Source organism: Corvus kubaryi, unplaced genomic scaffold (assembly GCF_017639235.1).
Source record: "Corvus kubaryi isolate FWS band 111438036 unplaced genomic scaffold, C.kubaryi_AGA036_p1.0 37152, whole genome shotgun sequence".
NCBI lineage: Eukaryota > Metazoa > Chordata > Aves > Passeriformes > Corvidae > Corvus > Corvus kubaryi.
Window position 1 is genome coordinate 866 of NW_024581040.1, and position 22,137 is coordinate 23,002.

Here is a 22,137-nt window from a genome sequence, read left to right on the forward strand (position 1 = left end):
GGATGCTGCTGGTGGGTGCCGTGCTTAGGACACCCCAAAGCTCCTCCCTGACGACTGGGAACGGGGGGGGATCAAAGCAGTTACCGCAGCCCAGCCTCCGGAGCCGCAGCCTTCCCAGGGCAGTGACGTTCAGGAAAGCTGCGCGTGTGGCAGGGTCCATATGTGTCCAAGTGTCTGTCCATGTGTGTTCATGTGTGCGTCCAGGTGTGTGTCCAGGTGTGCCCATGCGTGTCCATGTACATGTCCAGGTGCGTGTCCATGTGTGTCCCTGTGTGTGTCCGGGTGTGTGTCCATGCGTGAACATGTGTGTCCGAGTGTGTGTCCCGGTGTCTGTCCGCGTGTGTCCAGGTGTGTCCAGCTGCGTCCATGTGTGTGTCCGCCAGTGTCCGGCAGTGTCCGGCAGTGTCCGAGTTCCCGCGCGCGCCTCCGCGCGGTGCTCGCGGGGCGCGGCCCGGAGTTACCGATCCGCCTCGCTGCGTGATGACGTCATGCGGGGGCGGGGCGTGCGCGCTCCCGGCGCTTCCGGGTTCCCCGGCCGGAGACGCGGAGCCGGTGAGCGGGGGGGGCACCGGGGGGCACCGGGGGCGGTGGGGCCTGACGGGAGGTGCGGGGTGAGGGGGGCCCGTGGGGTGCGGAGGGTGCGGGTCTGACAAGGGGTGCGCGGTGATGGGGGTGCAGAGTGACGGGGGTCTAGCAAGGGGTGCAGGGCGCCCATGGGGTGCGGGGTGCTGAGGGTCAGCCAGGGGTGCGGGGGATGGGGTCTGGCAGGGGGTGCAGGGTGGTGCAAGCGAGCGCTGCTCCCCCAGCTCCCCACGGCCGCTCACCTCTCCCCAGAGCCGGGCAGGCCCTGATCCCTCCCCAGCCACCCGGATGCCCCCACAGCCACCCCCGGCAGCCCCCGGCCTGCCCGTGCCAGGCCCCACACGCCTGGGCTGGGCTGCGCTGCCCAGCCAGCAGCCTTGGCCCCTCATTCCTCCTCTCCGTGTCCCCCGTGGGGGGGACAGCAGGACAGATGTGCCTTTCCATGGGGCCCCGCTGGGGGTTGGTGTCTGGTCCTCAATTCACTCTCTCCAGCGCTGACACCCCAAGTCTCTCGGCCTGTTCCTCCCACCAGCCAGAGATCCCAGCACCTGTGGGATCCTTACAGCTTTCCCTGACTTATCATGTATTACATTCTCGGTAAATCACGTAAAATGAGCAGTTGCAAACAAGCTCTGGGTAACTCTTGTGTAAAACGTAGAGATTAAAAAGCCTATTCCTCATTGCCTTCCTCACAGCGACTACCGTCCCCCTGCCAAGGGATGCGAGCCACCCGCCCAGCCGGATGGCACCACGAACATCCACGGGGAAACTCCAGTGCTGGGAATCCAAAGCAACACAAAAAGTGGGAGTATAAACCTGGGAACATCTTGCCTCAACACGCTGGGGCATTCACAACCTGCTTGGCCCATGCATGGCGGCTCCAGCAGCTGCAGCACCACGGAAAATCAACCCCAGCTCTCCCTGTGGCTCCGGCAAATTGTAGCCTGGTGCAGGAGTAGGTAACAGGCTGAAGGAAATCCCCAGTTTGGAGTGTTTGGAAGGCACAGTCTCACATCCAGGCTGGGAGCCCAGTGGCTGCTCTTCCTCCCCCGGCTGCTCCTGGGCCCCCACGGGGCAGAAGCTGGACGGGTTCATCGTTGGTGATGCTTCTCTGGCCACCACCAGGTTTGTCAGCTGTGACAAATAGGGACGAGGGTGGTGTGATGGTCCCATCCTCACTCCATGCTTGTGTTCCTGCCCTGGGAATCACAGCGCTGCTGCTTCAGGCTGGGCACAGGGAAGGAGCCAAAGTGGGACCATGAGGGTCCTGCTGGGGCTCTGTCCTGTCCTAACCCTCGCCGAGCTGTTCCCAGGGGTTTTATCCTCATAGCAGCCAATCCCCATGCCATGACACTGGCTTTCCTGCTCCTGGGCTGCCTCTGGGCCCAGCTTGGACTCAGCTCTGTGTGGAAAGCAGGAGCTGTGTGGGAGGAAAGCACTGTCCCCACAGCGGTCCTTGGACCCACTGTGCCACCAGAGCCCCCACGTCCCCAGGTCGGAGGGTGACTGGCACAGCACTCGTGTTTGGAAAATGACTGGCTCCACGTTCAGGCCTTGAGTCACCGCTCACGCTGCCATCGTGGGCTGTTGTTTTCCATCCCAGAGCACGGGCAGTGACCTGCTGTTTATTTATAACTCCCAGAGCGTCACTTCTTGGGAGACCGAGGAGCTGAGCTCTGGGACAGGGGCTCTGTTCTGCTGACAGGAGCCTTGATTCCAGCTGTTCCCAAGGAATCTGGCTGGTTTGCAGCAGTTTGGGAAATCAGCAGCTCTGCCCTTGCACCGTGACTCTCCTCGTGGGTAGGTTGGACTCCCTGCCTGGAGTTGTTCCTCACTTGTTTGCTTTGTGTTGTTTCACCCTGGGAGCTGCTGGGGTGGTGACTGCTGGGAAATCCAGTGCATTTTCTCTGCTGTAGCTGTGCTTGTCTCTGTGTTTGCACATCTGTCCCATCTCTTATCTTCTAAGATCACAAGGATCAGCCGTGGCTTTCCAGGATTTGCCTGGAAGTGCTCCAGAGCCCTCTGGTTCTTTCTAGACCCAGCACCAGGGCTGCTGTTCCGATTTCCCTGTGTTTCACCAAGATTTGTTAGATGAAATCCGCCTCAGAGCTGCTTCTTTGCACTTGTTATTCAGGAAAATGCTGTGCCGACAGAAGTGGTGCCATGTGGATTCATGGCGCTGGAACAAACTGGTTGGACTGGTCGTGGTGGGAGTGGAGAGTCCCATGGTGAAGGTAGTGGGTTGTCCTCCTCAGCTCTCGCCTCCTGCAGGCACTGGGAGAGGTCATGCTGGCAAAGGAGAGTGTTTGGGGGGGAGTAACTTTGTAAAACTTAGACCAGGTCTTTGTAAAACTCAGGTGAAGTCTTTGCAAAACCTCTGCTGTCAGCCCTTTCCCTGCAACCAGCTCGGGACTCCAGGGTGGTCCTGGAGCTGGAACACCTGTGCTGCCTTGCTGGGCATGAGAAATGCCACCCTGTGCCCCCCGTTGGGTCTCCCACCCTTGGGTCTCCCCCCTCAGATCTCCCACCCTCAGGTCTCTCACCCTTGAGTCTTCTCCCACACCTGGGTCTCCTCTCACTCCTGGATCTCCTGCCCTTGGATTTCCCACCCTTGACTCTCCCATCCGTGGGTCTCCCACCTGCAGTGTCTCGGGGATGATGTGTCTCTTGTCCTCAGGGAGGTGGTGGGGAAAGGGGCAGAGGCTGCCCAGCCCTGAGGAACCTCCTGGGTGGAGGGCAGAGATGGGAGTGGCTCCCTGTGGTCCTTGTCAACCACTGCTGCCACTTCAGGGGCCCCTCGTTCCCCCAACCACCCAGCAGCCCCTGAGCCAGAGGTTAACTGTCCTGTAGTCCCTGTGCTCCCCCCATTTCTGTGTTGCAACACAAGGAGAGGAAATCTTATGACAAGTCACAGCAAAAACAGTTTCGTTTTCTCTGAAATCATCTGTGAACCCTGGAAACACTGAGGGTCCGTGCTGAATTTGGCCCCAAGGAGCTCTTGTCCTACTGCTCTCAGCAGGGCCAGCTGGGGTGGTACCTGCACAGGATGCTCTGAGTCTGGGATGTTCCAGGTCTGGGATACTCTGGATTTGGGCTGCTCCAGACTTGGGCTACTCAGGGTTTAAACTGTTCCAGATCTGGGCTGCTCCAAACTTGGGCTGCTCTGGGTTTGGGCCACTCCAGAATTGGGCCACTCTGGGTTTAAACTGCTCCTGATTTGGACACTGCTGCCTTCAGGACTGGCTGTGGCCATGCAGGAGCTGCTCAGCAAACCATGGTTCTGCCCAGGCTTGGCAGGAGAGGGGCAGGTTGATACTGTCAGCTCTGCTCAGGGAAAGCTCTGGGGATTTTGTGTTGGCTTGCAAATAAAACCTGAGACATCAATGCCATTCCAAGCCTTTTGGCAGATCCAACCCTGCGGCGAACAGCTGGGCTCTCCTCCTCCATTTGGATGGCGAGTGATTCCAACTTCAGGGAATAGCTCAATAGGACAAGGTGGAATGGTTTCACACTGACAGAGGAGAGGATTAGATGGGATATTAGGAAGAAATTCTTCCCTGGGAGGGTGGGGAGGCCCTGGCACAGGGTGCCAGCTGTGGCTGCCTCTGGATCCCTGGAAGTGTCCAAGGCCAGACTGGACGGGGCTTGGAGCACCCTGGGACAGTGGAAGATGTCCCTGCCCATGGCACGGTGTGGCACTGGGTTGTCCTTAAGGTCCCTTCCAGCCCAAACCATGCTGGAATTCTATAAATAAATTCCTTCTCTAGCCTCTCATATTCTTAGGAAGCTGTGAGCAGTAGCAGATGCTGGAGCAGCTCTCGGACCCCATTCCATGCCAGGCCCTGCTGTGTTTGGTGAGGGATGGGGTGAGGGATCCAGCCATGGGTGAGAGATCCAGATGTGGTTGGTGAGGGATCCAGCCGTGCCATGAGTGTCCTGCTGGCACCACACGCTCTGCTCAGAGGCTCCAGGCACAGCTGGGTTTCTCAGACGGCTCCAAGGGAGGAGCAGGGCAGGAAGCCAAGAGTCAGAAGTCAAAGGTCCCTTGTTGTCTGCAGCCCTGCAGTGGCAGGTGACCCGACCAGGCTGCCCAGACTGCTCAGATCAGGTTTTTCCAGGGTTTGCTGTAGCAGGAGGGCACTGATTTTCCTCTGTCTCCCACCAAAGCAGCAGAGCAGCCCTGGCACCCCCCAGCATGGGGAGGTCCTGGGATTCATGGGGTTCATGGAGAACCAGAAGCCTTCCAGTACTTAGAGGGGCTTTTAAAAAATGTGGAGAGGGCTTTACGTGGGCAGACAGTGACAGGACAAGGGAGAATGGGTTTAAACTGAAAGTGGAGATTCAGATGGGAATTCCTCCTGTGAGGGTGGGCAGGCCCTGGCACAGGGTGCCCAGAGAAGCCGTGGCTGCCCCTGGATCCCTGGCAATGTCCAAAGCCAGGTTGGACATTGGGGCTGGGAGCAGCCTGGGACAGTGGAAGGTGTCCCTGCCCATGGCAGGGGTGGCACTGGGTGGGCTTTAAGGTCCTCTCCAACCCAGACCATCCTGGGATTCCATGATTCTTTCCCATCTCCCCAGCCAGTTCTGTGCTGATAGGGTCTGTCCCAGCAGGGTTTGGAGCAGCATCACTCCTCTGGCATGTGACAGAGAGCTGAACTGCTGTCACCTCTCCCCAGGCTCTGTTAGGGGGTCACACCCCTTGTCCAGGCCACCTAATGCCACTCCCATGGTTTTTGGGTGCCTTTTTCAGGCTCAGACATTCCAGGTGGCACAGGGACAAGGGCAGCAGTCCCTGGCCATGCCTGTGGCACTGCTGGCCAGACCTGCCTGGCAGCTGCCCCAGCCTGGGGGCTGCCTGAGGGCCCCTCCCAGGGGTTCATTACTCTCTCCTGGTCTCTTGGCCCTGCTCTTTTTTGCCTGAAACACTCCTGGTCCCTGGGAATTGTCCCTGGGAACCACGGTACCTTTCCAGGTCAGTCACTCCCAGCTCAGATCCCACCGTGCCCTGGCCGTGGGCACCTGCAGAACGCCTCAGGGCAGGATCCATCCCTTTTGGGTGCCACCAGGAGCCCTTTCCCTGGCAGGTGAGTGGCGTGAGACCCCTGGGTGCTCAGCCATGCCCTCCTTGTCCCACAGGTGACATGTGAAGGCAGCGCGGGGAGCGGCAGCAGCGGAGATGCATTCCAGCCACCCCGAGGACCCCAAGGAAGCCATCCAGGTGAGCCAGACCCCCCCCAGTGCTCCCCAGACAGCTCCCAGGGCAACTCCAGGCACTGCTGGGGTCAGGTAGGACTTGTGAGTGCCGCCAGCTGGGACTGGGATGGTTTATATTGGGATTGGGAAGGGGTCCTTGATGGTTTGTCTGGGTTGGGGGATTAAAGGAAATAAGGGGTGTGTGGGTTAAATCACACCTTGGCCTTTGCAAGACTCCACGTGGGGCAGGGAAGGTGCTCACTCTGATACCTGGATGAAGGAGTGTTGTCCCCCCCAGTTTGGGGTCTCTTCACCCAACCTTGGGAATCTAAACCCGTTCAACAAGCAAAGTTCAACAGCAACAGTTAAACCCAAGTGTTTAATTCATCCCATGGATGAATCTGTGCGTGACTGATAAAATCATCCGCACTCTTTAACCTTCTCAGCCCTCAGTGCTCCTTCCTTGGGGCAGCAGACCTGGGGGGCAGCTGGAAAAGCTGGAAAACAGCACCCCAAATAAGGGACACACTCCCCTGGCTGTTGCCCTTGAGCTACAGCTGCTGGGAATCTTATTTAGATGCTGAAAAAAATATCCCAGGCTGGAAATTTAATATGGGTTTGTACAGCCAACCCAGGCTCGAGTCAAAATCTGCACAGCCCTGCTGAGGGAACATTCAGCATTTGCTGGGAGGTGAAACATGGATGGTTTGGCTGGAATCTGACGAGGAATTTGTGGTGTTTTCCAAGCGCCTGCTGGGAAACACAACTGTGATTTAAAATAAGGTTGGTTGAGACACCCAGGCTCAGCTGCTTTAGGAAAAATCCTCTCCACCGGTGTGAAATTGTTAAATTCACCAAACTTGCTGCTTTCAACTGGTGGAAGAGGAAGTAAAGCTGCTGGAAGGCAAAATTCCGACATCCCAGCTTCAGAACCCATTGAGTCTCTCCGAGGGCAGCAGTTAAACCCCAGTGTCCTTCCAAACCCCGCTGTTCTGGGGGCCCGTCCCTGGAGGGTTTACCCAGCACAGCCGCTGAGGTCGATGACTTTGATTTCTGCTGCTGGCCCCATGTCACATGTCACATGCTGCTTGGGCTGACCTGCACGAGCTCAGGGGATGTGTTCCCTCTTCTTGAGTTTCTCCTTTCTCACCCACACTTAATCCTCATGTTTCCCCCAAAGGAGTGCCTGGAAAGAACCAATTCCTTTTTTCCCATCCTGTTAAGCCATTTGCTGTCTGTTGCTCTAAAGGCAACCCCAGTTCTGGAACACCAGCTAAAATTGCATAAGTTATTATTTTTATAACAAAATAAGCCAGATTCCAGGAGTGTGAGTTCCCAGCTTGACCGGTTCAGCCGCTGCAAAGGTTGAGGATGAGGGAGGAGTGGCGTGATGCTTCACTGTGGATAAGCCTGACTGTTTTTTGAGCTCTTTTACATTTAATCCTTCTTAATACTTTCACTTTTATAATCCAAACCTGCACCTCCTGTCTTGCAGCTGATCAAGAAGCAACTGGTGAATGCCATCAAGGCTCTGCAGAAGCAGTACGTGAGCTCGGACGCCGTGGTCACCAGCGATGACAGCAACGCCAACACGCTCTGCAGCGCCCTGGAAGCTGTGTTTGTGCACGGGCTGAAGGCAAAGCACATCAAAGCAGAGAGTGGGGGGAAAGGGAAGAAATCCGGGGGTCGGGGCCCCCTCCCCCAGCCAGTTTTTTGGGGCCTGCTGAAGAGCATCACACACCGGTGAGTGGGTCTTGCTGCTGACAGGGATTCGCATGCTCAGGTTTATCCCTTCTTTTGGTGCCGTCAGATTCGGGGAATGAGGAGGATGGTTCGATGGACAGATGTGTCTCTACCCCATCTGTGTGCTCAGTCCCTTCAGCTGCAGGGACCGATGCTCTCACAGGGCTTTGGGGGGGCTGCTCAGGACCCTGGGAGATGGAGGGAGTAGAGTGAAGCCCCTGCGGTGCCAAGAGGGGCTGAGCCCCCACATCCCCTCTTAGCATGTGCCAGGGGTGAGCTGATGTCCCCAGAAAGTCAAGGATTGAAACTGAAGGCACACCCCTTTCTTATTTATTTCTGTGTGCAAGGCTGGATGTCTGGGCCCTGTGGAACCCCAGTGACCACACTGGTGTCCGGCAGCAGCTGCTTATGGGATGCACAACACAGGGATCTGGGCTCTCTCCTAACCTGGATCAGCCAGGACTGGTTGGCCCCATTTCCCCCTGCCCCAACCAGCCTTTGAGGAGGTCTCCCCTGAGTCATCACTGTTTACTGGGGTTTTCTGAGCCACTCCCTGAGTCAAGTTCACCCACAGTAAATAACAGCCCACACACAAAGTGTTCTGAAAGCCTCATCCAGCTCCATCACCGACTCCTGAATTATGAAAGAGCAGATGAAAATAGCTCTTTCACATGCTGTGGGGGATATTTTTGTGCCCTTTGAAGGCTTTTCTCTTCTGTCTTGAGAGATAGATTAAAAAAGAAATCTTACAAAACCTTTGCTCTGGTTTTTGAGGTGTGTGCAGTGAGCTGGGAGTGAGGAAGATCAGGGAGCGTGGTGTCGCTGTTAGATTTTAGGGAAGAACAGCTGAATTCAGGAGTTTGGGATTGCTTGAGCTCAACTTCAGCCACATTGTTTCTTGGGGCCTGCCACAACAGTTTTCACTGTGTTTTGGCTGCTTTTAAATTTGAAGTGAGGATTTAGACACATGATTGTCACCAAGGAGGATCCAGCCAGCACAAACCCCACAAATTCACAGGGACAGCAGGAATTCTCCCTCTGCATCCTTGCCCGGTGCAAGCAATGGGTGGGAGATGCCTCTGGTCAAAGAGAGGAGGAGCAGCCAGAGGCACCGCAGAGCTGCCTGGGGTACTTACCAACATGTTTAGTTTGGGGCATTCAGGAGCCATTTCCCTCCATGGAAAACCACACTTTCCATGAAGGAGGGAGATTTTCCACAGCTGGTTTTATCCCAGCTCCTGAACTCCCTGTAGCAGAGCAGGTTGGGCAGTGTCTGATGGAGGCTCAGGCCCTCCTGAACCCCACGATGGACCAAAACAGAGCTGCTCTCTCCTGTTCTGTTCTTTTTCTTCCTTGCCCAGGAATATTGTCTCGGAGCTGGAACAACTGATGTTTATCAACACGGACGTGGGGCGCTGCCGCGCCTGGCTGCGGCTGGCGCTGAACGACGGCCTCATGGAGTGTTACCTGAAGCTGCTGCTGCGGGACCGGGCCCGGCTGCATGAGTACTACCAAGCACCAGCTCTGCTCCTGGACGCCGAGGAGTGCGAGTTTCTCCTCTGCTACTTGCAGGGTTTATCGTCCTTGACCTTTGAGCTCTCCTACAAGTCAGCAGTTCTGAATGAGTGGACCGTAACCCCGCTGTCCCTGTCGGGTCTGTGTCCCGTGTCTGAGCTGCTGGATCCCCTCACGTCCTCAGCCTCCGAACCCCGCAGGAAAGCATCGCTGGGCTCCATCTCCCAGTCCTCGGGGTCGGATGAGATTGAGATCCAAGCCCCTGTCCTGCCCATCAGCAAAGCCAGCAGCAAGATCAAGCTCACATCGTCCTCGCTGAGCCTGAACACCACGAGCTCGTCCCAGCTCTCGTCCAGCCTGGGCTCCGACAGCCTCCCCCCGGTGCCCTGCACCCGCAGCCCCGAGCGCGGCGAGGAGCCGCTGTCCTGCGACTCCGACCTGGGCACCGCCACCGCCGAGGACCTGGACAGGTCCCTGCAGGAGTGAGTCTCCCCACATCTCCTCTCTGAAGGGATTTTTGATCCTCTCTGGGCTCTGGTTGTTTTCTCTCTGTAGGCAGGAAGGCTTTCTCCCTGCTTGCCTTTACACAAGCTCTTTTTCCCTCCTGGAAGGAGCTTTTGTTCTTTTTGTGAACCGCTCAGCACGGCTTGCTGAGACCCTGCTGCCACTGCAAATGAGCTCACAGCCACTGAAGTGTGTGTGTCCTCTTTACCAGGGCAGAAACGTCAGAAAAATGCTGCTCCCTGGTTTCAGGAATGTCACATCTTCCTGGTGTACACTGGGGGATGCTCCAGGGCTTTCCACAGGGGGAAAGAAATGAGTTTGGTCACAGAGAAGGGTTGTAATTTGCAGCTTTGGCAGATCATTCAGAGAGAGAGGTTGTTGGTTTGTCATCCTTGTGATTTATTCCTGCCAAGCATCCAGCACAAAGATTTCCAGAGTTATGTAAGCTCTGAGTAATCTGTAAATATTTTGCCTGCCACCTTTAGAGTGTGACTCTGAGGGAGCCGAGCCTCGGGTTGATGCCTCTTCCCAGTCTTCAGGAAGAGTTGGAGCTGCAGGCTGTGCTTCCCCGTCTATAACAGCATCATTCCCTTCTTCCAGGATTTTGCATCTTTCAATAATCCTGGAAGAACCTGCCTTGACTGGATTAAACTCATGATGGAGATGCTCCTTTGAGTTTTAATCTTGGGCTGGTTTAATTCTGGGGCTGGCAGCGGTCTGCGACCACGGGAACAGCCAATTCTCTGGCCAGGCTCCACTGTTAATTGCTCATTAATGGAAACAATTGGAATTTGGCACATGGTCCAAGGCTGGATTCATGTCCAGGAGCTGTACATGGGGCTGGGGCTGTGGGGAGCACCCAGTGCTGTCCCTCCATCCACCAAATTAAAACCCATTAATGGGTGTAATTGGGAAATGCTCCCTCCGCAGGCAGTGTCCTGCTCCATGCTGTGGGGCTGACGCTGCTCTGTGGGGCACAAATCCCACATTTTTCTGTTGGCATCACTGGGATGATACCGTGCTGCCAGCCCACAGAGGCCAGCGGTGATGCTGAACTCTTTTTACATAGTTACAGTGTGCAATAACAGGGGGGTTTTATAGGTTTTGGTTATTGAGCTGCCTTCAAACCCATCACTTTTCCATTTCAAGGGTGTTGTCCGAGTTCAGCAAGGCCAGGCCAAGCCCAGAGGCCCCAGAGGGACGGCTGCTCCCCAGCGTGCTGGGCTGCTCCCCCCGGCCTCCCCCGGGCCCCCCGGTATCGCCTGCCTGCCCGGCACCGACCCATGGAACACACCAGGAGCCTCCCCCCAGCAGTGCCAGCTCTGCTCGGACAGGAGACCCCGTGCCCCCCAGGCAGGGGAATGGAGATGCCAGCGGCACGTCCAGAATTCCGGCCCCTCAGAATGGTCTGGGCAGAGCAGAGAGCAACAGCAGCGAGGGCAGCCAGGCAGCCCGCAGCCCCACGGCCCAGTACCTGCTCTCACCCCTGCTGGGCTGTCCGGTAGGTGCCACAGCCCCTTCCCTTCCCTTCCCTTCCCTTCCCTTCCCTTCCCTTCCCTTCCCATGCTCAAGGGAAATAAAACTGGGGACAGCTCTGATAGGCACTGCTGTTCTAGAATCAGGGAATCCCAGAATGGTTTGGGTTGGAAGGGACCTTAAAGCCCATCCAGTGCCATACTCCTGCCATGGGCAGGGACACCTTCCACTAGACCAGGATGCTCCAAGCCCCGTCCACTTGGCCTTGGACACTTCCAGGCACAGATTTCTCCAAACTCCCATCATCTGTGCTGCTCCCACTTGGCTATCAGTGATGGTTCCAACCCCATGGAGCCGTGGTTGTGCAGCTGCTTCAGGAGAAACTGGATCAAAGTCTCTATTCCCTGATGAAAGAGGCACCAAAGCTTTTGAAGCCCTGCCTAGTCTGTCAGTCACCCCTCTCCAGGAGCAGCTGTAGCAGGAAGTTTGGGGTTTCTTAGGGATATCTGGAGAGGGGTGAGCTCTCACACAAATCTGGCCATGGACTGTGTGCAAGCGATAAAACAGCCCCGGAGTCGAGGTTCTCAGGGGGACTTTTCTTCATTTATGGTCCACGTAAGAGGAGGGAAAAGGGTTGACTGGACAGGAAACAAAGTCGTTTCCCAGTGGGAAAATCCCCCTGCAGCACATCTGTTCCCAGAGCAGGATGGCATTCCCGGGTGTTGAGCCTGAGCAGCAGCGGATTTCCCCTGCTGCCAGCAGGAGCTGATCCACATCCATGAGCTTCTCTTTTTAGGAAACTCTTTGAACAGCCCTGTCCTCTGTGTAATTTGTTACTGACTGTTCCATCCTGGTTCCCATTGTTTCCATGCTGGTTCCCATCCTTTCCATGCTGGTGAGGGTAGGATATACCTCACACCCCCCAGACCATTCCTCCTTTTGCTCTCTGCTCCTCTTAGTTCCCTCCCGCTTATCCCGTTTCCGCTGCTTCCTCGTGGCCTGGAGCCAGTTTGACCTAATCTATGTATAACATACTGTGTCAACAGGAAATTCCCCCTGCTCTCCATGACTCATGGAGCGACCTGCATTCCTGCCCCAGGAGTAATCCAGGAGCCGCCACCCCGTGATCCTCCCCGAAGGGTGGTGACAGCTCTTGTGCTGTCACTTCGGTTGTTATTCAAACTAAAAGGATTTTGGAAGGCCGGGAAGGGGAGTTGAGAGGACATTCCCATTGGGATGCAGCCCAGGAAGGATCTAGGAATGCTGCTCCCTTTTGCCAGGGCACTGAGCTGGATTGTTTTTCCCTCCTGGTGTTTGCTCAGGGACCTTGTCCCAGAACCTTGCTCCTTTCAGGAGGAATTTCTTCACTGAAAGGGTGGTCAGGCCTTGGAAGGGGCTGCCCAGGGAGCTGGTGGAGTCTCCATCCCTGGAGGTGTCCAAGGAACAGCTGGACATGGCACTCAGTGCCTTGGCCTGGCTGCCAAGGTGGAGATTGGGCACAGGATGGACTCAAAGGGCTTTTCTCCCTTAATGATTCTGGGATTCTTGTAGCCAGAAAAGCTCCTGGAGAAGCTACAGCCACATTTTCTTCAGCTCATGGATCTCATCCCCTCCTGGGATGCAGAGAGAGACTTCTTCTGCCTTCCCTGCCTTATTTTCCCCTGCACAGCCCAGGCCCCTGTAGTATCCTCTTGTGAGCCATGGGTCTCTGTTTCACCCTGGACACCTCTGTGCCTCTTCCCATCTCTGTTCTTCCTGGTGCTGCTGCTCCAGCTCGTGCCCCTCCATGGCAGGGCTGGAATTTCACCCCCGTCAGTAAAACTCTGTGGCCCTGTGGTCGGTGCAGGGAATGTGCTCTCCTTCCACAATGACTTTAGGGGGAGAGAATAGATTGATTTGGGGCTTTATTATCCCACCAGAATATGATCCCAGTGTTTTCCAGCTGTGGACACAGTTCCACAGATCGTTCTCTGATTGGAGGGAGCAGGGGAGCCATCACCTGCGAATGGCCAGCAGAAAATCAGTCATGGAATGGTTTGGGGAGGAAGAGACCTTAAAACTCATCTAATTCCCAACCTCCTGCCGTGAGCAGGGACACCTTGCATTAAATCCCACACATCAGTGCCTAGGATTTGGGCTGCGCAGGAGCAGCCCCCGAGGAGGGGTTGCTGTGGATGTGTGTGTTTGAGTGGCACTGGGTGTTTGATGAGCTTAATAATTCATAATATTTCTTTTTTTTAATAGACGAGCTGGATCTCAGAAGATGATTTCTACAGACCTTCCCCAGGAGAGGGCAGTGGGAGCACAGCCAACACCAACGGCTTCGGGCCAGAGGGGGACAGTGAGGAGCCAGCCCTGGGGCTCATCAGTGCTCTGGACTTGGAGAGGCTCTCAGTGCCATCCTCAGACACTGGGAAGCCCAAAATGTCCCCAGAACGGGAGCAGAAGGGCTTCAGGGTGGTGCACCGCAGGCAGATGGGTACGTGCCACCTCCTGCTGCCCTCGTGCTCGGGGGCTGTTCCAGGTGGGGCTGGGCTGTCTGGGGAGAGCTGCTGGCTGGTGTGAGCTGATGGCAGCACTGGGAGCTACAGAGGGCAGTGGAGCAGCTTCCCAAGGCATTGCTGAGCCCAGGGAGGCTCTGGTGGGAAGCAGTTTAGTGGGAGAGGGTCTGTCCACCCTGCATGACACCTTTCCTTTAAATCCCACTTGTTCCCAGCCTCAAAACCCAAATGCAGGTGGACAATGATGGAGACCAAGGTCCTGTCAGCTCCTACCCCAGCCCACCACGTACCAGCACTGGCTCTCACCCCTGCCATGCCTCTGGGTGCTTGGTTTGAGCCCCTCTTGGCTTTTCTCTCCTCACTGGCTTCCCCACTCTCACTTAAACTGAGCCATCTTTTGCCCCAGGTCTTTCCAACCCTTTCCGGGGGCTGCTGAAGCTGGGCAGCCTGGAGCGGCGAGGAGCCATGGGGATATGGAAGGAGTTTTCCTGCGAGCTGTCCCCGCTGGAGCTGCGGCTCTTCCTGGACCACGAGGACCGCATCTGCGTGGAGAGCTACTCCCTGCTGCGCTGCGAGTCCCTGGCGCTGACCCACTCCGACGGCCGCTTCGAGCTGGTTTTCCTGGGGAAAAAGCTCTTCCTCCGAGCCCCTTCCCAGGATGAGGCTGAGGACTGGCTGGACAGGATCCGCGAGGCGCTGCGCAAGTGCCGGCCGCAGCTGGAGGAGGAGGAGGACTGGGAGACTCTGGAGAATACCGAGGATGGAGGCGAAGCCCAGCCCGTCCAGGGCGATTCCAGTGCTCTCCAGTACAGTGACGTGCCTGGGAACAGCTTGGACTGGACTGCAGCTCCAGAACCAGAGCTGGATGCGATCAAAGAGGCTGTTCTGTACATGGATGTGGACAAAACCTGGGTCCCATTTATTTTTTCCCTGTCTCTAGAAACTCTGAAGTGCTTTAAAATCAGGAACAATGAAAAAGTTTTAAGCAACAGTTACGGTATAGAGACCATCCAGGACATCCTTCCAGACACGAGCCTGGGGGGACCCTCCTTCTTCAAGGTGATCACCTCCAAGGCCGTGCTGAAGCTGCAGGCTGAGAATGCAGAGGAGGCGGCCTCATGGAGGGAGCTGGTCCGAGAGGTGCTCATGTCCTACCTGGAGAGCGCCGAGGAGGCGCTGACCCTGGGGGGCAGCTTGGATGGGCACTCCCAGGTCGTCCTGAAGAACATCGTGAAGGAAAACGGCTTCTTGTTGCAGTACTTGGTGGCCATCCCCATGGAGAAGGGCCTGGACTCGCAGAGCTTCATCTGCGCAGGTACAGAACCATGGAATGGTTTGGGTTGGAAGGGACCTTAAAGCCCATCCAGTCCCACCCCTGCCATGGACAGGGACACCTCCCACTGTCCCAGGGTGCTCCAAGCTCTGTCCAAGCTGGTATTGGACACCCAGTGGTCCAGTTGGGTATTGGACCCAATTGGATGGGGATGGGGCAGCCACAGCTTCTCTGGTTTCCCAGGAATCCCAGCAGCACAAGATGCCCTTGGTGGGGCTTCATGTCCCCAGTCAGGGGCACCTTTGGTGTCCTGTGGGCACAGGGTGAGTCCCCCACGCCGAGCCCCCATCCCTCCCCAGCCCAGTCCAACTGGGATGTTACTGGGCTCCCATTTAAGATGCTTTCAGTACAGACAGTGGGGAACTGGGGTTGAAGCAACCAACCTTAGGTGGATCAGGAAGCTCAGGACTCTCTTCCTGGGCATTTTGAGGCCCCAGCCTGTGGGGAAAGTGCAATCTGGAGCAGTTTTTCCAGTAAGGCAGCACGAGAGCAGGGATTGCCATGGGTGTGACGGGCTGATTTTGCAAAACAATAATTTACCCTTCCCCTGACGCCTCTCAGCACGCGGGGAGGTTCTGGTGGCACCTTCACTGACCTCCACAGGAGCTGTAATTTGCTCTTTACCTCACTAAGTTAATTAAATTTCAGATTTCTCTCCTGCTTCAATTATATTTCTTGTACCCTCCAGCAGATTGGGTTTTTTGTTTTAATCTCTCTCCTTTTTTTATATAATATTTTTTCTGGTCTGTTTGGTCTCTGCCTTCCTTCCAGGCTCTGTCCTGCATCTTCCACCTCCCCACAGCTGGAAGCAACAAGGCAAAAAGACAAATTCCCAGTTTTTCTGTGTAGGTTTTATTCAGGGATCTGCCTGCCCTGCTTTCACCCCGCTCCCCAGCCTGACACCTGATGTGTTCCCTTCCATCTCAGGGTAATGAGCAATAAAGGCTGGGTTTTATTATTAATTCAGAAAGCAACACATGATCTCCATGAATATTTTGGGGGAGTGAGCTCCAGCTACTCCAGAGTGCAGTGCATGGGGTAATAAAGCCGAGATGGGTTCCCCACTGCTATAATAAAGGGGTTTTTGGGTTAATCCATCCTTGCAGATGAGGGTTTGGTACCCTGTGACAGCAGCAGAAAAGAAAAGGGCTGAGTGAAGGCAGAATAGTGCAAAGCTACTGGTGCAGGTGATGGGGCAGCAGGTGGGATTGAGGCTCTTCCCCAAACCACTGGGATGCTGCCAGAATTCACTTTTCCTGAAAAAAAAACCACAAACAATTGAACCACTTGATGGATAAGAGTGGGTTCAGGGATAGTTCAGCCTCCTTTTTATGGAGAAAAAGTGAAGCAGCAACTGTTGAACCATCACAGTCCTAAATTCATGAGGAAGGGGCTGGAGGCCTCGCACTGAACGTCCTACAGGTGCTTTAGGTGCTCTCTACGCCTTCCCAAAACTTCCTTGTCCAATTCCATGCTGCCAAAAGTTTCTCCCCATCCCGGCAGAGGTGGGCAGAGGCTGTGGGCAGCACGGTCCCCTCTCACTCCCTGCTCCCGCAGGCTGCTCCCGGCAGATCGGCTTCTCCTTCGCCAGGCCCAAGCTCTGCGCCTTCTCCGGGCTCTACTACTGCGACAGCTGCCACCGGGACGAGGAGACCGTGATCCCCTCCCGCCTCATCCACAACTGGGATCTGACCAAACGAGGGGTGAGTCCTGGGCTGGGTCCCTGCAGGGAGCAGGGAAATGCTCCAGCATCTGCTTCCTGAAGGTCCCTCTGGGCATTCCCTGGGCTGGAAGTGCCCACTCCAAACCTCCCTCCGAGCTCGCTCTGGGGCTGCTCCTTGGTCAGTGTCCACCTGTCCCCTCTGTCTGTGCCCCAGGTGTGCAAGCAGGCCCTGAAGTTCCTCACGCAGATCCGAAACCAGCCGCTGATCGACCTGAAGCTGGTCAACGAGAGCCTCTACGAGCACGTGGAGAGGATGGGGCGGATCCTGCGCAGCCGGGAGCAGCTGAAGCTGCTGGGGGATTATCTCATCATGTGCCGCAGCGGCGCCCTGAAGGAGCTCAGCAAGCGGTGAGGTCCCTCCCGGGGTGACATTCCCCTCTCTTGGCACCCTGGTGGTCTCCTGGTCCTCCTCCTCACTCACCATGGGAGCAGGGAGTGGTGCTGCCAAGGCTCAGGGTGACTTTTCCCTCCATGTCATCTGCTCTAAGGAGTTATCCGTGTGTTGGCTGGGTCAGCACAATGAGCTGTGACTCAGGAAGCACCTTCCTGGCTGAGGAGCTTCTGGCTGGACAGGAAACACCTGGCAAAATAGATGAGATATTTATTTTCTTTTTCCCCCCCCGCTTTGAAATGCTCTCACGTGATTTCCAGTGGCAGGATTTGGGATGTGAAAATGGGCTCTGCAGTGATTCACTTCAAGAGGCTGCTTCATCCAGGCTCCTCCTTGCTCCAAAGCTGTTGGAGGTGTGGTGGAAACCATCTACCCCGTTCCTCTCTGTGCTTCTTTGCAGGCTTGATCACAGGCATTACCTCCTGGAGTGTCCCCACAAATACAGTGTGGCTGATCTGAGGCAGGTGAGAGCTGTGCATGGTCACAGAATCCCAGAATGGTTTGGGTTGGAAGGGACCTTAAAGACCACCCAGTCCCACCCCTGCCACCCAGTTCCACCTCCCCCTAGACCAGGTTGCTCCAAGCCCCCTGGCCCAGCTGTAGGGGTTTTCCAGGTGAAAACACCCCAATGTCTGTGTGGGTGCCACGTGCTGCTCCTTCAGCAAGAGGTTCCCAGCAGTTGGGTTTTTCAGTGATTCCCAAGCCGGGAGCCCCATCCTGGCAGGTTGTGGGTGCTGCTCTCAGCCACCCAGGGTCCCACTGCGTGCCTGGCGTGTGGGAGTGGGGTTGTTTTGGAGGGCAGCCTTGCCTTCAGGTGGCAGCCCAAAGAATGGGTGTGACCCAGCAAACCCCGCGGGGCCGGGCTCCAGGAGCGCTGACCCCTGTGTCCCCCAGATCGCCGACGGCGTCTTCGAGACCTTCCTGCAGTCGCTGCTGCAGTTTGCATCCCACCACGTCTACAGCTGCGACCTGTGCACCCAGCGCGGCTTCATCTGCCAGATCTGCAACAGCAGCAGCATCATCTTCCCCTTCGAGTTCGACACTACCACCAGGTGAGAGAGCCACCTCTGCCCGTCCCACCGCAGCCAGGACACCCAAGGGCACAGCCAGGACACCCAAGGGCACAGCCTGGCTCCTCCAGGAGCACCAAACAACCCCTGAGTTCTGCTCGGGGTCTGCATTTCCAAGGCATGTGGGGGATTGAAAATGGCTCTGAGGTGGTTGTGCATCCTCGTGATGCCCATGACCTTGTGGTTTCCGTGTCCTCAGCCATGGGAACCATATTGTGGTGCCCATGTCCTCGTGGCAGCTGCATCCTCATGGTGCCCATGTCTTCGTTGGAGCCATGTCCTCATGGTTCCCCCATCCTTGTGAGACTCATCCTCACAGTGCCCACATCCTCATGCCCATATCCTCATGGGACCCATCAGCCCCAGGATGCACCAAACCAAATCCAGGCTGTTTGGGGCAGGAGAGGACTGTCCTCACAGAGCCAAGATGGCACCAAGAGAGGTGGCTTTGCAGACTGAAGATGCAGAGCCACCAGCATCTTGCTGTCAGCCTGCAAAAGCCTTGCTGGGTGCTGGGTGCCAGGGCAGCCAAGGGGCTGGAGGGAGGAGGAGGAAGAGGAGAAGGAGGAGAAAGGTTCTGCGTGTCCCTGTCTTGCTCACCAGGCCAGTGCCTCTCCCATTCAGGGTCGGTGTGACCCCTTGCAGGGGCTGCAGGATGGAAGGGGAAGCAGCAGTGGGACTGTCCTACATCCCTCTGCAGCCATGGAGGGAAGGATGGACACAGGGACACAGAGTTCATAGAATGCTAGAGTGGTTTGGGTTGCAGGGACCTTAAAGCCCACCCAGTGCCACCCCTGCCATGGCAGGGACACCTTGCACTGTCCCAGGCTGCTCCAAACCCTGTCCAGCCTGGCCTTGGACACTTCCAGGGCTGGGGCAGCCACAGCTGCTCTGGGAGCAGAGATGGAGGGTGGGCAGCACTGTGGGATGTGCTGGGAGAGGCTGAGGATGTTCCCAGCAGGAGAAGGGTGATGCTGGCTCTCACCGAGGTTTTCCCCTGCCCACAGAGCTCCCATCCCTCACAGGCAGGGACCTGTCCTGCAGTGAGATCAGCTGTGGGTCAGGATGCAGCAGCTGGACAGAAGTTGCAATCAGGATGGGGATGGTGCTAGAGGGGAGCTCTTATCCCCACCACCATCAGGGTTTCCTGAAGAAATCAAACCCTTCCAGCCCAGGAGCCTGCTCCCCTGTAGGTGGAGAGATCCACATCTCCATGGTTATGTCATAGAATCATGGAATCATTCAGGCTGGAAAAGCCCTGTCAGATCATCAAGTCCAGCTGTTCCCCCAGCACTGCCAAGGCCACCACTGACCCATGTCCCCAAGTGCCACATCCACATGGCTTTTAGATCTCTGCAGGGATGGTGACTCCATCACTGCCCTTGGCAGCTGTGCCAGAGTTGGACAACTCTTTCAGTGAAGAAATTTTCCATAATACCCAACCTAAACCTCCCCTGGGGCAACTTGAGGCTATTTCCTCTTGTGCTGTCTTATCCTATTTGGCATTGAGCACAGTCCTGGCAGAGAGATTTCACAGGCTGATGAGCTGCGTGGCCTCGCTTTGCCTGGCAATCCATAAAAGTGAGCAGCAACACCCAGAACCTGCAGAAAATATCGAGGATCCGTGGGTGCTCCATGTGTTACAGAGCTGCGAGTGTTTCCGTGGAGGAGGAGCAGCGCTGGTCGCTCCCCTCCCTGCCACGGGGACAGCGCTGAGCTCATTATCGAGGACAACAACATCCCCAGGGGACCGATTTTCCCTGGAAAAAGAGCAGCCGGACTCTGGAAAGTGCTGGCACGCAGGGCTGAGCTGGCTGGCGGCCAGCCGGGGGTCTCGTGTCCCGTGGAGCCGAGCTCTGAAGTTTGTTGACGTCTTTCTTTTTCACACTGACGGAGGAGGCTGTGCAGCAGGAAAGCGGCTCAGCCGACATCCTCGCGCAGCTAAACGCGGCTTCCTGCCCCTCTGCCCGCCCCGGGGCCGCCGGGTCACAGCGGCACTCGCTGCAGGATGTGTCTGCAGCGCCTCAAACAATGACCCCGCCAGCGCAGGACCCTCTCCTGCTCCGGCAGCTCGGGGGGAGGTGGAGGCAGGAGATGCCACTTCTCACTTGGAACCACACTGGGTAAAACCCGGCTTCCCAAATCTCCCCACACCTGGGGAGCAGCCACAGATCTGGAGAGGCCACGTGGAAGTGTGTTCCACCGGGGAAATGCTTATTTTCCATCCCAAATCCCGCCTGTCCATGCACGAGCCTTTCCCTCTCCTGAGTCCTTCAGGGTTTGCAAGCTCCTCTCCGGAGCAGGATTTGGCCCCAGCTGTGATGCCGTGGTCCCTTTCCTGGCACTGCCAGCTGTTTCTCCACCCCTCTCCCACGCATCCTTTGGGGAATTAAGGTGTTCGGGGCTGTTCACACATGGATTGTGCACAGGTATTTGCACAGGGAAGGTAAATCTGGCTGCCCCAGTGGCATGTGGCTCAGCCACCTTTTGCTGCCACTGAGGAGCTGGGGATCACAACCCAAAAATTGACCTCAGCCCTCATATCAGGGACGTTTCTGCTGGTGACTGAGCAGTGAAACCCCTGCTCGAGCTGGGGTCCTCCACAGGGTGTCACATTCCTGCTGCTGCTGAGCCAGATCAGGGAGCTCCAGCACCTCCGCAGAGTGACCTGCTCAAGGGCAGCTTCCTCCTGGCTGTCCATCCCTTCCCTGCAGTTCCACTGTCCCCACAGTGTCCCTGCCACGTGCGGGTCCTGCTGCCAGGGTGGGGGTCCCCCACCCTAGCCATGGCCAGCAGAGGGTCCCCAACAGCGATGCTGTCACAGGGGTTGTTGAGGGATCAGCGTCAGGTGCCAAGTGGTCTCTGTCACAAGAGTCGATGTCCAGGGTTTGGTGTCTCAGGGTTCGTTGTTGCCGGGGTTGTTGTCACGCCCTCGAAGCTGCGCTCGGCGCTGGGAGAGCAGGGCACAAACCTCAGCTCAAACCTCACTCTCGTCTCTCTCTCACACATTGGCAGCGCCCACCATGCTCCTTCCGGCCGAGCCGCTGCGCTCGGAGCTGCCGGGGGGGATGAGGAGCTGCTGGGGTGGATCTTCCGCTCGAGCAGCTGCTGCTCCTTCGCTCGAGGCTCGTCCTGAGCCGGAGCCGCGGCTGGGGCTCTGCTCAGCGAGTGCTCAAAACATACCAGGACAGGGAAGTGTCTCCTGGTTCAGTGGGGGAAGTTTGGTCTTTGCTCTGACGTTACCAACACAGTGGGTTTGTTTTTTTCCCTCTTTTCCCAGGTGCAGCGAATGCAAAACGGTCTTCCACCGGGACTGCCACGCCCGGGCCCCGTCGTGCCCGCGCTGTGAGCGGCGGCAGCGGTACCAGCGGCGGCTGGAGGCCAGCACAGAGCCCAGCCTGTAGCCTGGCACTGCCCTCGACACTGCCCGCGGGATGGGGATGGGGGGAGGGACAGAGCAGAGCCCCCCTGCCTGAGAGCCCGTCCTGTGCCTGGCCCTGCCCTGGGGACAGGGACAGTGTGGGGTGGGTGCACCTGCCCCACAGAGGGACCCTCTGCCCACCCAGGGCCGAACAAGGGGGGTGGAAAACTCCATCCCCCTTCACACTAACCGGGTGCTGTTCCCTGTCACCCTCCGGGTGCCAATGTCCCCTCCCAGTGGAACCCAGCGGCTCTCCACGGTGTCATCCCAGAATTCCAATCAAGGGTGTGGAGAACTGACATTGATCAAAGCTCTAGATTTTTAGGATGTTCGATACTGAAAACTGGTATTTTTTTACATGGGGGTTTTGCACAACTGGGCTGCTCTGGGTGATGGAGCCGCGCAGGGAGGGGACAAATTGACACTTGTGCCTTTAGGGACCTGCGCGCCCCCGGGGGACCGTGGGTGCCCCGAGCATCTCCCGCTCCGAGCCCAGCCAGCGCCGTGGCCGCTGGGGAGAGCCGGGCCGCTCCTCCCTGCCTGCTGCTGCTCATCCTCGGGAGAAATTTTATTTTCCTTTAACCCCTCCCCACGCAAAAATAATTAAAGTCTATTTAACAACAAGTGAAGTGATTTCTGGGTTTGCTTCTCTGCAGTGGGACCAAATCACAGGTTGAACCTGACA

The 22,137-nt window shown here is 56.8% G+C and overlaps 1 protein-coding gene across 4 annotated transcripts; it reads left to right on the forward strand.

Moving 5' to 3' along the window:
- Window positions 1-460: 460 nt before the first annotated feature.
- PLEKHM1 (pleckstrin homology and RUN domain containing M1) lies at window positions 461-22,081 on the forward strand. Of its 4 annotated transcripts, none has more exons than XM_042021558.1 (14): window positions 461-552; window positions 1,278-1,707; window positions 2,225-2,382; window positions 5,719-5,800; window positions 7,271-7,518; window positions 8,880-9,515; window positions 10,687-11,038; window positions 13,258-13,492; window positions 13,921-14,829; window positions 16,405-16,550; window positions 16,725-16,918; window positions 17,362-17,425; window positions 17,856-18,013; window positions 21,312-22,081. In XM_042021558.1, the coding sequence occupies exons 4-14, from the start codon at window positions 5,759-5,761 to the stop codon at window positions 21,433-21,435; spliced, it is 3,108 nt and encodes a 1,035-aa protein (XP_041877492.1). In that variant the 5' UTR covers window positions 461-552; window positions 1,278-1,707; window positions 2,225-2,382; window positions 5,719-5,758; the 3' UTR covers window positions 21,436-22,081. The 4 variants fall into 4 exon arrangements, with proteins under 4 accessions (XP_041877492.1, XP_041877493.1, XP_041877491.1 ...); XM_042021559.1 differs by having other exon boundaries at window positions 2,288-2,382; XM_042021557.1 differs by lacking the exon at window positions 2,225-2,382.
- Window positions 22,082-22,137: the final 56 nt, after the last annotated feature.

Coding starts and splice junctions, on each gene's coding strand:
- PLEKHM1 (XM_042021558.1), top strand. CDS start 5,759: ATGCATTCCAGCCACCCCGAGGACCCCAAGGAAGCCATCCAG. Junction 14,830..16,404: donor GCAGAGCTTCATCTGCGCAG/GTACAGAACCAT, acceptor CTGCTCCCGCAG/GCTGCTCCCGGCAGATCGGC. Junction 17,426..17,855: donor GTGTGGCTGATCTGAGGCAG/GTGAGAGCTGTG, acceptor TGTGTCCCCCAG/ATCGCCGACGGCGTCTTCGA.